This window comes from Bubalus kerabau, chromosome 8 (genome assembly GCF_029407905.1).
Source record: "Bubalus kerabau isolate K-KA32 ecotype Philippines breed swamp buffalo chromosome 8, PCC_UOA_SB_1v2, whole genome shotgun sequence".
Lineage (NCBI taxonomy): Eukaryota > Metazoa > Chordata > Mammalia > Artiodactyla > Bovidae > Bubalus > Bubalus kerabau.
The window spans coordinates 97,536,421-97,551,280 of record NC_073631.1 but is presented as its reverse complement, the minus strand read 5'-3'; the positions used below and the strand labels follow the sequence as shown (position 1 = coordinate 97,551,280).

The following is a 14,860-nucleotide window of genomic DNA, read 5'->3' as shown; positions in this document are numbered from 1 at the left end:
GAGATATTACAAGTTTAGCTGCTATGAACATTCATATACAAAGTTTTGTGTGGACATATTCCTCTTAAGTAAATGTGAATGATGTATTATTTGATTTGGATTTGATTTCCTAAACATTTATGAAAAATTTTGACTAGGTTCATGAAAGATCCCTGGAGAAGGAAATGACAATCCACTCCAGTATTCTTGCCTGGAGAATTTCATGGACAGAGGAGCCTGGCAGGTTTCGGTCCATGGGGTTGCAAAAGAGTCAGACACGACTGTGTGATTAACACTCGTGAAAGATAGTGATATACAGTTTTCTTATAATCTCTTCGCCAACTCTGTTATCAAGGTAACTCTGACTGAATAAGACAAATTGGAAAATGTTTCTTCTTCTCTTTTCTGATAAATTTTGTATAGAATTGGTATTTTTCTCCCTTAATTATTGGTAGAATTCATCAGGGAAGCTATCTAGACCTAGACGGATTTTTGTTGCTCAGTTTGTTTTTTGGGGAAGGGAGATTTTTAAATCTACAAATTCTATTTCTTTAATAGATATGAGACTATTCAGGTTACCAATTTCTCCTTGAGAAAGCTTTGGTAGTTTGAATCATTGTCAGATTTATTGGCATACATTTTTTTTCATATATTTATTGGCATTTCTTTTTTCTTATGTTGATTGATTGATATTTTGATTGCTCTGGGCCTCTGTTGCAGGGCACAGGCTCTTCATTGGTGGTGCACGGGCTTGCTAGTTGTGGTGTGTGGGCTTAGTTGCCCCAGGTATGTGCAATCTTAATTCCCTGACCACAGATCAAATCCCTGCATTGGGAGCAGATTCTTACCACTGGATCACCAGGGAAGCCCCTGTTCTTATCTAATGTCTGTTGGAGTTGTAGTGATATCCCTTCCTTTATTCCTGATAGTGGTAATTTTGTTCTTTTCTTTCTGATCGGTATGCCTAAATATTTACTTACTGTAAACATGCTCCCAAAGAACCAGCTTTTAACAATCTCAAAGAATGAGCTTTAAAGCAGGTTTCTAGAACCTTGAACCATTAACTTATCCCTTATCAGAAGAGCATTCTAGACCGATGTCTAAAGGCACCCATTTAACTCAGATTGTCAAGGAATTATGCTAGAACATAAATTCACCATTCATCCCAATACAGAGATCCCCAGCATGATCAATAGCACCAGCCTTCCTAATACCAAGAAATCACATTTTTCACTGAGAATGAAAAATCTACAGGTGTTCTTAGACCAGTGATTTTCACTGCATACTGATTTTCTAGGCATGTTGTTGCTCCCTGAATGTCCCCTACTTCCCAGTAAGAATCAAATATTAGCACAAATAACCAAAAGAAAAAGAGAGAGAGAAGATTAAAATTACCAATATTAGGAATAAAAGAAGAGAAACCCCACCAATATTCAAAAGATAAGGCAATGTTAAAAACAACTCTAGGGCATACACACCAAGGAAACCAGAATTGTAAGAGACATGTGTATCCCAATGTTCATCACAGCACTGTCTACAATAGCCAGGACATGGAAGCAACCTAGATGCCCGTCGGCAAACAAATGGATAAGAAAGCTGTGGTACATATACACAATGGAATATTACTCAGCCATTAAAAAGAATGCATTTGAATCAGTTCTAATGAGGTGGATGAAACTGGAGCCTATTATACAGAGTGAAGTAAGACAGAAAGAAAAACACCAATACAGTACAGTAATGCATATATACAGAATTTAGAAAGATGGTAACGATGACCCTAAACGCGAGACAGCAAAAGAGACACAGATGTAAAGAGCAGTCTTTTGGACTCTGTGGGAGAAGGCGAGGATGGGATGATTTGAGCGCGTAGTGTTGAAACGTGTGTATTATCACATGTGAAGTGAATCGCCAGTCCAGGTTCGACGCATGAGACAGGGTGCTCAGGGATGGTGCACTGGGATGACCCTGGGGGATGGAACGGGGAGGGAGGTGGGAGGGGGGTCCTGGATGGGGAACACATGTGTGTCTGTGGCTGATTCATGTCGATGTATGGCAAAAACCACTACAATATTGTAAAGTAATTAGATGCCAATTAAAATAAATTAAATAAATAAATAAATAAAAACAACTCTATGTCTCAAAATTCAAAATCTTTGATAAAATGAACCAATTCCTTGAAAGACACACATTGCCAAAACTTGCCACAGAAGAAATAGACAAGGATAGTTCTGATAACCCTCTTATCTATTAGAGAAAAAAATAAATTTGTAGTTTAAACACCCCCCACAAATAAACCCTATAAAAGACAGTTTCAATGTGAATTCTATTAAATATTTAAGGGAGAAATAACACTGACTAGGCATACTCTCTTACAGAAAATACAAAAGAAAGAAACACTTCCCAACTTATTTTATGAGACTAGAATTATCCTAAATACAAAAATCAAATAAAGACTGATTTCAAGAAAACTATAGACTAATATTTCTCATGAATTAGACACAAAATGCTAGTAAATTGAACCCACCAATGTATAAGAAGGAAAATACATATTACTAAGTGAAGTTCATATTAGGAATGCAAGACTGAATCAACACTTAGAAATTATCAATATAAAAGTATCTATAATTATTAATACTGCATTATATACTTAAATTTGGTCTTAAATGTTATCACCACATACACAATTATAATTATGTGACTGGATAGAGATATTAACCAACCTTATTGTGGTATTAATTTTGTAATATGTAGCTAATCATCAGTGTACATCTTAAATTTACAAATGTTATTTGTAAATAACATCACAATAAAGCTGAGAAGAAAATAAATTAATACAATTCACATTAACAGACTAAATGATAAAATAATATGACCATATCATGTGGGCATTGTGTACCTCCTGATGAGATGTGATGAAGAAAGCACTTCACCTCTGTGATCTTCCTTCCAAAACCCACAACCCATAACTGTCAGAGAGGAAAAAAAATCTCCAAATCATAGAACATTAAAAAAAAGACCTGAGTAGTACTCTTCAAACCTCTCAAGGTCATAAAACACAAGGAAAGACTGAGAAACTATCACAGACCCAAAGAACCTAAGGATACGTGAGTACTAAGTGTGACATCGCTCCCTAGATAAGATGTTGGAATGGAAAGAGGATATTCCTGGGAAAAGTTCTAGAATTTAATTAATAAAGACATACCATGTTGGTTTCTTAGCTTTGACAAATGTATAATATTAAAAATAGAAGAAATCAGGAGGGACTTATGAGAATTCTCTGTTATCTTTGCAACTATTCTATAAATCTAAATTTATTCCAAAATATAAAGATTATTTTTAATGAAGGTGACATAGAGCCATTCTCAGACAAACACAAAGCTGAAATAATGTGTCTTCAGTACTACATACTACAAGAAATGTTAATGAAGTTTTTCAATCTGAAGGAAAATGATTACTTCTTGAAGGAAGAAACCTCAGATCTACACACACACACACACACAGAGGCATCATAAGTGGCAAGTATGTGGGTTAAAATAAATAAATTTTCTTGTTTGTGTAATTTCTTTAAAGTATATTTGACTGTTTAAACTAGAATACGATTGATGTATTGTGGGATTTATATATGTAGAAGTAAAATATGACAATTAAAACCAAATATGGGGGCTGTATGTAGAAATATGGGCTTTCCAGGTGGTGCCAGTGGTAAAGAATCTGCCTCCCAATGCAGGAGACATAAGAGACACAAGTTCGATCCCTGAGTCATGAAGATCCCCTGAAGGAAGAAATGGCAACTGGCTCTAGTATTCTTGCCTGGAAAATCTCATGGGTAGAGGAGCCTGGCAGGCTACAGTTCATAGGGTCACAAAGAGTTGGACATGACTGAGCAGCTGAGCACATGTAGAAGTATATAGTTGCATGCTTCATATTAAATATGATACTATATGAATGTGCAGAGTAACACATTAAAGGTGAATATTATAAGACATAGGACAGTCACAAAAATGAAAAAACAAAGAGTCGTAACCACTAATGCATTAGAGGAAATAAAATGAAACACTAAAAAATATGCAGTTAGGGCAAAAGAAGGCAGAAAAAAAGAAAAAGAAAACAAAAATCAGATGAGATAAATAGAAAAGTAGTAGCAAGATGGTAGACATAAGCCAGACAATATATGTCAGTTCAGTTCAGCTCAGTCGCTCAGTCGTGTCCAACTCTTTGCGACCCCTTGAATTGCAGCACGCCAGGCCTCCCTGTCCATCACCAATTCCCGGAGTTCACTCAAACTCACATCCATCAAGTCGGTGATGCCATCCAGCCATCTCATCCTTTCTCGAACCCTCTTCCTCCTGCCCCCAATCCCTCCCAGCATCAGAGCCTTTTCCAATGAGTCAACTCTTCGCATGAGGTGGCCAAAGTACTGGAGTTTCAGCTTTAGCATCATTCCTTCCAAAGAACACCCAGGACTGATCTCCTTTAGGATGGGCTGGTTGGATCTCCTTGCAGTCCATGGGACCCTCAAGAGTCTTCCCCAACACCACATTTCAAAAGCATCAATTCTTTGGCACTCAGCTTTCTTCACAGTCCAACTCTCACATCCATATGTAATTAAAAGAAAATAATTATAAGGCAGAGCTTGTCTGAGTAAATAACGAAGCAAGGCCCAACTATATGATGACTATAAGAATCAGACTTGATATACAAAGAAATAGACTAAAATAAAAAGATGGAGAGATATAACATGCAAACACTAGTTATAAGAAATCTGGATCATCTATAGAAATATCAGAGAAAGTAGACATTAGAATAAAGTCTACTTTCTTAGACTTAGAATGTTGCTAAGAGTTAAGGAAGAACCACACTGGTTTCCTGTTGCTGCATAATAAGTTACCACAAGCCTGGTAGCCTAAAACAATACCCATGTATTCGTTCACATTCTGTGCATTAGAAGACTGGCATAGCCTGACAGGTTTCTCTAGTTAAGACGTGCCAAGGCTCAAATTAGTCAGGTTGAGTTTTCATCTGGAAACTCTGGGGGTAAAAAGCTGTTTTCAAGTTCGCTACTGTAGTAGGAAGGATTCAATTCCTTGTGGTTGTATAACTGAGTTCCCCATTTCTTTGTTGTCAGCTAGGGATCTCACTCAGCTCCTAGGGGTTACCCTCATTCCTTGTCGTGTGGTTCCCTCCATCTTCAAGCCAGCAAAGAGCACTGAATCCTTCTCAAGCTGCAAATTCCTGACGCCTCTTTTGTGACCAGCTGGAGAAATCTTTCTGCTTTCATGTGATTAGGTCAGGCCTACCCAGATAATCTCCCCAGTCTCAGGTCAATAGGGCCAATACAATAGAACCTAATCCAGGTAGTAAAATGTGGAGCTTAGTCAAGTTACATATACCAGAGAGAGAATGAAATTTTGTGAGTCATTTTAAACTTCTTCCTGTCTTAGAACATTTCAATAATGATAAAATAATCAAATCATCTAAGTATTGTATCTTATGGATTTACAAGACAATTTTAAAAACCTAAAATATAATGGAATAATCATAAGCCTATATAGCCCATGGACTTTGGTGAGGTTGCTATTTCCCGAGTTAATCTGACCAGGTAGTACAGAATTTATTTGCTTTGCTTTATTTCTTTGTTTGATTTTTATAGTATTAAGGATAATGCTGTATATGACATTATGTCCTCTCTTGCTTTATATTTTGCTAAATATCAACAGAGTATATATAGAAAAGCATGAAAAGATTTCCCAATAGATGAATAAAAACTTACCTACAAGAAAAAAAATAAGTAAAATAATCAAGTCATTTAGACATAGTAAGACTAAATACATTTGCATCTAATAACAGAGCTTTAAGATACATGAGAGAAAAATTAGTGTAACTAAAAATATTATACAAATTCACAGTTGTGGTTGTGGATTTCAGCTTTCCTTTCTCAGTGATTAATAGAACAAAAGGACAGAAAATTAGTTAATATATAGAAGACTTGAACAACCCTATTAATCAAGTTGACCTAATTGACGTTTGTAGAGCACTACTTCTAATGATTTAAGAAAGGCTATTCTTTTCAAGTTCATATGATACAGTCAGCACGAGAAACTATATGTTGGGCCATAAAATAAATTTCATCAAATGTAAAAGGATGGAAATTATACAGAGTGTATTCTCTGACTGCAAAGGCATTAAGTTAGAATGCAAAAAAAAAAACAATCCTATTACAGCAACTCCACCATAACATGGAGATGCTCCAACTTTATGTTTGGATGTCAATATGACAGTGATCCTTTGGGATGATCAAAGAAATATTAATTGCTCACACAGTGTGGAAGTTTCAAAGTGAGTGAGGAGAGAGCAATTTCTCAGAGAAGTCCAGAACACAGAAAGAGAGTGGATAGTGAACATGCAACATTTTATAAAGAGAAATACCTGACAGAGTAAAATTTGAAAGAGGTTCCACCCAGCATGAAGAGAGGGAAAGAAGCAGCAAGAAGTCACGTGTACTTGTGGGGCTTGGATGCAGGTGAGATTAGGATGCTACAGGAGGCAACAAACACAGGCATGCAATAAGGCTTAAAGATGTCTAACAATAAATCAAATGTCAATGGGAGTTTAAGTTTCTTTCATATGTTCCTCATAACGCCCAATAGAAGGAAAATAAACAAACACAAATGATTCATGGGTTAAAGATGCAATCACAAGGAAAATGAGGAAATATTTTTAACTGAATGACAATGAAAATACAACACATTAAAATTTCTAGGATGCAGCTAAGGCAGTGCTTATAGGAAAACTTTTTTTTTTTAACTTTACATAACTGTATTAGTTTTGCCAAATATCAAAATGAATCCGCCACAGGTATACATGTGTTCCCCATCCTGAACCCTCCTCCCTTCTCCCTCCCCATTCCATCCCTCTGGGTCGTCCCAGTGCACCAGCCCCAAGCATCCAGTATCGTGCATCGAACCTGGACTGGCAACTCATTTCATACATGATATTTTACATGTTTCAATGCCATTCTCCCAAATCTTCCCACCCTCTCCCTCTCCCACAGAGTCCATAAGACTGTTCTATACATCAGTGTCTCTTTTGCTGTCTCGTACACAGGGTTATTGTTACCACCTTTCTAAATTCCATATATATGCGTTAGTATACTGTATTGGTGTTTTTCTTTCTGGCTTACTTCACTCTGTATAATAGGCTCCAGTTTCATCCACCTCATTAGAACTGATTCAAATGTATTCTTTTTAATGGCTGAATAATACTCCATTGTGTATATGTACCACAGCTTTCTTATCCATTCATCTGCTGATGGACATCTAGGTTGCTTCCATGTCCTGGCTATTATAAACAGTGCTGCGATGAACATTGGGGTACTCGTGTCTCTTTCCCTTCTGGTTTCCTCAGTGTGTATGCCCAGCAGCGGGATTGCTGGATCATAAGGCAGGTCTATTTCCAGTTTTTTAAGGAATCTCCACACTGTTCTCCATAGTGGCTGTACTAGTTTGCATTCCCACCAACAGTGTAAGAGGGTTCCCTTTTCTCCATACCCTCTCCAGCATTTATTGCTTGTAGACTTTTGGATCACAGCCATTCTGACTGGTGTGAAATGGTACCTCATAGTGGTTTTGATTTGCATTTCTCTGATAATGAGTGATGTTGAGCATCTTTTCATGTGTTTGTTAGCCATCTGTATGTCTTCTTTGGAGAAATGTCTATGTAGTTCTTTGGCCCATTTTTTGATTGGGTCATTTATTTTTCTGGAGTTGAGCTGTAGGAGTTGCTTGTATATTCTCGAGATTAGTTGTTTGTCAGTTGCTTCATTTGCTATTATCTTCTCCCATTCTGAAGGCTGTCTTTTCACCTTGCTAATAGTTTCCTTTGATGTGCAGAAGCTTTTAAGGTTAATTAGGTCCCATTTGTTTATTTTTGCTTTTATTTCCAATATTCTGGGAGGTGGGTCATAGAGGATCCTGCTGTGATGTATGTCAGAGAGTGTTTATCTTATTAAAAAAAGGAAGATCTGAAATCAATGACCTAAGCTTCCTTTAAGAACTGAATGAGAAGAGCAAAGCAAGCCCATGACCATAAAAGCAAAGAAATAATAAAGATAAAAGCAGAAATTAACAAGTGAGAAAAGAGATAGATAATGGAAAAATTATCAAAGTGAAAAAGTGCTTCTTGGAAAGGACCAACAAAACTGAGAAACCTTAGCTAGACTGATCCAGGAACAAAGAACACAAGTCACCAATATCAGGAATGAAAAGATGCTAACACCACCGACCCTAAAGACATTAAAAGGGTAATAAAATAACATTTTAAATAATTCTGACCACCAAGATGAAATGAGGAAAGTTCTCAAAAAATACAATTTGTAGTATTAACTGATGCCCCAAAAGGCAAGTATCCACAACACATATATCAGACAAAGGGTTTGTATCCAGAATATATCTATAGATCCACCACAGCTTATTAACAAGAAGACAAACTACCAATTTTAAAATGAGACAAGATTTGAAGAGATCTTTACAAAATAAGACACATAGGCAATAAGTACATGAAAAGATAAATTTATATCAGTCATCAGGGAAATGAAAACTAAAAGTATAATAATTTACAACTACACACTCACCAGAATGATCACAGTTTTTAAAAGCTACCTTTCTAAGTGTTGGAGAAATTGTGGAGAAATTGGAACTCATATTGTGAGAAGGTAGAATGGTATAACCATTTTGGAAAACAGTTTGGCAATTCCTTATAAAATTAAACATACACTTACCATATAAACCAGCAATTCCATTCCTGTTTACTGAAGAGAAGACCTGTACATGAATATTGATAGCAGTTTCATTCATAATAAAGTCTACAACTCTAAAGTCTTACAACTCAAATGTCAATTAACAGGTGAATGGATACACAAATTTTAGTATATCCACTCAGCAAAAAAGAAGAAACCAAGTGTTAATACATATAGCAACATGGATAAATCTCAAAAATACGTGATAATGAACAACAAGAACCATGCTACATGGTTCCATTTAAATGAAATTCTAGAAAATGCAAATCTAACCTATAATGGTTGTCTGAGGAGGCCTTACAAATAGCTGAGAAAAGAAGAGAAGGGAAAGGCAAAGGAGAAAGAGAAAGACATATCCAACTGAACGCAGAGTTTCAGACAATAACAAGGAGAGATAAGCCCTCTTAAGTGAACAATGCAAAGAAATAGAGGAAAACATAGAATGGGAAAGACTTGAGATCTCTTTAAGAAAATTGGATATAACAAGGGAACATTTCATGAAAAGATAGGCATAATAAAGGACAAAAATGGCAAGGACCTAACCTAAGCAGAAAAGATTAAGAAAAGGTGGCATGTATACACAGAACTGTACAAAACAGCTCTTAATGATCCGGATAACAATGATGGTGTGGTCACTCACCTAGAGCCAGACATCCTGGAGTGTGAAGTCAAGCGAGCCTTAGGAAGCATTATTATGAACAAAGCTAGTGGAGGTGATGGAATTCCAGCTTAGTTATTCCAAATCCTAAAAGATGATGCTGTGAAAGTGCTGCACTCAATATGCCAGCAAATTTGGAAAACTCAGCAATGACCACAGGGCTGGAAAAGGTCAATTTTCATTCCAATCCCAAAGAAAAGTAATGCAGAAGAATGCTCAAATTACCATACAATTGTACTCATTTCACATGCCAGCAAGTTATGCTCAAAATTTTCAGCTAGGCTTCAGCAGTACATGAACCCAGAACAAGCTAGATTTAGAGAAAGCAGAAGAAATTGCCAACATACACTGGATCATAGAAAAACTAAGGGAATGCCGAAAAAAAAAATCTGCTTCACTGACTATGCTAAAGCCTTTGACTGTGTGGATCACAACAAACTGGAATATTCTTAATGAGATGGGAATACCAGACCACATTACCTGTCTCCTGAGAAACCTGTATGCAGGACAAGAAGCAACAGTTAGACCTGGACATGGAACAACAGACTGGTTCAAAACTGGGAAAGGAGTACATCAAGGCTGTATTTTGTCACCCTGCTTATTTAACTTATATGCAGAGTACATCATGTGAAATGTGAGGCTAGATGAATCAGAAGCTGGAATCAAGATTGCCAGGAGAAATATCAACAACCTCAGATATGCTGATGATACCACTTTAATGGCAGAAAGTGAAGAAGAACTAAAGAGCCTCTTGATGAAGGTGAAAGAGGATAGTGAAAAAGCTGGCTTAAAACTCAACATTCAAAAAACGAAGATCATGGCATCTGGTCACATCACTTCATGGCAAGTAGATGGGGAAAATGTGGAAAGAGAGTGTCAGATTTCATTTTCTTCGGCTCCAAAATCAATGTGGATGGTGACTGGAGCCACGAAATTAAAAGACGCTTGCTCCTTGGAAGAACAGCTATGACAAACCTAAATACTGTATTAAAAAGCAGAGACATCACTTTGCCAACAAAGGTCCGTATAGTCAAAGCTATGATTTTTCCAGTAGTCACATCTCCAGATGCAAGAGTTGGACCGTAAAGACAGCTGAGCACCAAAGAAATGTTGCTTTTGAACTGTGCTGGAGAACACTCTTGAGAGTCTTCTCATGGACAGCAAGGTGATCCAACCACTCAATCCTAAAGGAAATCAACCCTGAATATTCATTGGAAGGGCTGGTGCTGAGGCTGAAGCTCCAATACTTTGGCCACCTGTGGCAAAGAACTGGCTCACTGGAAAAGACCCTGATGCTGGGAAAGACAGGGCAAGAGGAGAAGGGGGCGACAGAGGATGAGATGGTTGGATGGCATCACTGACTCTATGGACAAGAGTTTGAACAAAATTAAGGAGATAGTGAAGGACAGGGAAGCCTGGTGTGCTGCAGTTCATGGGGTTGCAAAGAGTCAGACACAACTGAACAGCAACCTATAGGGATAGAAAGTAGCTCAGTGGTAGCCTAGGATAAAGGGAAAGTATACTGTCTACACAGGGCATCGTGGAACTTTTAGAGAGATAAGGAATTACTTGCAGATGTAGTTATCTGAATCGATACACTTGTTAAAATTCACTGGATTGAGCCTAAAATTAGTGCATGTAAATTGTAACTCAGAGTTGAGTATAAAAAATCCTTCCACAAGGAAAACCCCAAGCCTAGATAGTTTCACTGGTTTTTATTAAATATTTAGGAAGAAATCATACCAATCTTACACAAGTGCTTTCAGGAAATAGGGGAGGCAACACTTCTCAGCCATTTTATGGGACCAACAGTACCATGATACTGAAACCAAACCCATTACAAAAAAACCCTCCAGGTCAATATTCTCCATGAAGAGATAAAATATTAATAAACTGGATGCAATATGTAAAAATGATAATTCATCATGACCAACAGGGGAGTTTATCCCCCAAACAGAAGATAGGCTTAATATTTGAAAATCAGTGGATAGAGTCCAGTTTGTTAACTAAAGAAAAGAGGAAAAAAAAATGTGGCAGACAATTTTGTAGGCACTCAAGAATACCTTTTAAAAGATTCTCTCTCCAGCTGAATCTTGTCTAATATGAGTTAATATTGACTCAACCCCACCTGCCAATTTACCCCACACCTAATCACCAGCTGTTTTTTAAAAGAACTTTGCATTATCAGTACCCCAGGCCCATGCCTGCACTGCACGTGAGGGTCAGAACAGGTTTTCAGATGAAGACCTTTGATGAAGGTCTTCAGAAGATGAAGTCAGAAATCACCTTTGCTTTCTGACTACTTTGTTAGAAGATTTCGTGTGTAGAAAGGGTTTGCATTGCTGTGGCAATCACACTGGATTCTGGAATTTGTTGCATTTTATTTTTTTGATGAGAAACATCCAGATACTTGCCCCAGACAAGGAGAATTTCTGTCTGATACTCCTCTCCTCCCAAAATCTTAGATGCTAATGAAACATGAAGCACACCAGAGGCATCCAAAAATCACCAAAGCCAGACTTTGCATTTAACAGCCACCCTGAAATCAGGAACCTGTTCTCAGTAAACTCCAGGCAACACAACTCAGCTTCTGTTCTTCCAAACCTGATTACTTACCTAAGTTCCTGAAGCCAATGTGAGTCTCTCTCTCTGCACTTTTGAAGAAGCTTCAGCAAAGCTCCTGACACCAAGACGACCATTATAGCAGAATTTCTTTCACCAGATAACTCAGTACCACAAATTCCAACTTGAGGAGCCCAGAGAGGGCCTACCATGCGGCTTCTCTCACCAGTGATAAATGGGAAATGCCTGCAAGAGCCTGGAGATGGGTCTAAACTACCTGGCTAGCCAAGGCAGGTGGGAGAAGCATCTAGTGACTGCCTTGTAGCAACTCAGAAGGAATCAACCTTCATCAAGAACTCATCCAAGATGGCGAACCAAGAGATGCTTGAGAAACCTCTGTGCATTTGTTGGAGAGTCAGAACTCAGGACTTTGAATTGTTCATCCCCAGGGCCAGTCTTTGTACTAGACTGGCTTCCTGTGTGTTCTTGCAGCAGTCCCTGAGTAATCTCCTGGCTTCCTCACCGCCTGCTGCTGTCAATAACTAGAGTGGCCATAAAATTTATCATCCAAACTGGGACACTTGTGAATGTAAAGTGGGTGCTATGAAGTATTACAGTATGACACCAGGTATAAGCTGGGACTACCCCAGGAAAACCAGGACATATGGTCACTCTAATGACGACTTCTCTGGCCAAGGAGTTCTCTTTCTTAAAACTAACTGAAGAATCATGGTCATCACACCATTTTTTTTGCTGCCCCCACAAAAATGCAGGTAGGCTTTTCATTTTAAGGGCTTCATTTCTAATCATTAGAAGTAAAATGACAATGATAAGTTAAAAAAAATCAGAGAAAATTAAAAGAATATTAATTTTCTAATTTATGGTCCATGAATAGCCAAATACCCTGAGATGGCAACTAAAATTTCATAGACTTTAGTTCTAGATTTTATTTCTTTTTCTTTATGTAAATGACAACTTATTCTTGCAGACACATCACATGTGTATTGTGAAAAATAAGAAAATGTTGACAAACCAAAACTACAAAAGAAAACACATTTACCTAGAAATTACTGCTACTGAGTGATGTCAGCAAAAACAGTGGGCTAAGAACCTCAAAATTCTCTCTTCTGCAAAAACAATGGAAAATTAGCAAAAATAATCAGAATCAATTTTTTTCAGAACTCTGGAAATTAAAGAGTTACAGTAATCCAAAAAGTATTTATTTTTAAAAAAGCTAAATCTCAGTAAGAACTGAGGTTTGTATAATAATTTAATTTGCCCTATTCCAATGCATGTCTTTCCAGCTCCACGGTTGTCTTGGAAACCAACAGTTCACAATTACAGTGAAAACCCACCGCCTGGCAGCTACTAGAGGGGCAGAATGGAGCTGGAGCTCCTTCAAAGCTCACTCATAAAGAATTGTCATAATCTGATCTACCTGGTGGATCCTGGGAGATCTCACTTGCGAGGTTGGTTTTATTTGATTGACTCAGGGTTCATCTAATGCCAAAAACCTTTTCCCCAAGACAATTATCAAAAACAATTAGAGGTACTTGTTAAACTTTACAACTGCCTCATTCATTGGATAATGGATGGGGCAAATAACAGACTAACCAAAACACTTAACAGGAAAATTTGACAGTGAAACAATATGTAAAAATATGCCTGGATATCTAGAAGGCCACGTGTATATATCGGGTTGTGCTCATACCCAGGGCTGTGCATATATTTAGCAAAGACCTTAAGAACTAATTTTTACTGACCTTGAGTGTCTGCAAGCAGGAAGTGAAGTGAAAGTTGCTCAGTTGTGTTTAAGTCTTTGCAACCCATGGACCGTAGTCCATGGAATTCTCTAGGCCAGAATACTAGAGTGGGTAGCCTTTCTCTTCACCAGTGGATCTTCCTAATCCAGGGACTGAACCCAGGTCTCCTGCATTGCAGGCGGATTCTTTACCAGCTGAGCCACAAGGGAAGTCCAAGAATACTGAAGTGGGTAGCTTCTCCCTTCTCCAGCAGATCTTCCTGACCAGGGAATTGAACTGAGGTCTCCCCCATTGCAGGCAGATTCTTTACCAACTGAGCTATCAGGGAAGCCCGAGCAAGCAGGAAGTGAAGGCAAAGGAAGAATTTTCAACTGCCTAGCTGAGTGTTGAAGAAGTGCCCCAACATACACACTGAACTCTTCTGCAAAGACTGGAAGGCTTATTGATTTCTAGAAATGTCTGCCTATTATTAGCTGACCACTAAGCTAAGAAAGCAGACATTTCAACAGTCATACACAGCAAAGAATATAGACTTTACAGAATTTGTTCAGAAAAGTCATTAAACAATCAATAACAAACAGAAACAGCAATGACAAACCCTGGGGAGGGGAGAGAATCTGATTTAAAGATTATATTCCAGATTGCCAATCTGAATTCCAGTTTGCCATATTATATTAAATGTCCAATTTTCAGAAAAAATTGAGAGAAGAAAATAAATATGAACATAGGGTCAATTCAGTTCAGTTCAGTCCAGTCGCTCAGTCGTGTCTGACTCTTTGCGACCCCATGAATCCCAGCACGCCAGGCCTCCCTGTCCATCACCAACTCCCGGAGTTCACCCAGACTCATGTCCATTGAGTCAGTGATGCCATCCAGCCATCTCATCCTCTGTCGTCCCCTTCTCCTCCTGCCCCCAATCCCTCCCAGCATCAGAGTCTTTTCCAATAAGTCAACTCTTCTCATGAGGTGGCCAAAGTACTGGAGTTTCAGCTTCAGCATCATTCCTTCCAAAGAAATCCCAGGGCTGATCTCCTTCAGAATGGACTGGTTGGATCTCCTTGCAGTCCAAGGGACTCTCAAGAGTCTTCTCCAACACCACAGTTC

At 38.1% G+C, this 14,860-nt stretch overlaps 1 protein-coding gene and 1 long non-coding RNA gene across 2 annotated transcripts in view; one reads left to right on the top strand and one right to left on the bottom strand.

Annotated features, from left to right (window-relative positions):
- MEST (mesoderm specific transcript) overlaps positions 1 to 12,259 on the bottom strand; it is a 48,627-nt gene extending 36,368 nt beyond the window's left edge. Inside the window, exon 1 of the mRNA XM_055590931.1 lies at positions 12,048 to 12,259. Within this exon, the coding sequence (XP_055446906.1) occupies positions 12,048 to 12,205 (158 nt within the window). The 5' untranslated portion in view covers positions 12,206 to 12,259. The remainder of the gene's footprint in view (positions 1 to 12,047) is intronic.
- A 142-nt stretch (positions 12,260 to 12,401) lies between these two features.
- LOC129659503 (uncharacterized) lies at positions 12,402 to 13,396 on the top strand. Its single transcript, XR_008718094.1, has 2 exons — positions 12,402 to 12,766; positions 13,298 to 13,396. It is a non-coding gene; the product is annotated as an uncharacterized LOC129659503 (long non-coding RNA).
- The last annotated feature ends 1,464 nt before the right edge of the window (positions 13,397 to 14,860 follow it).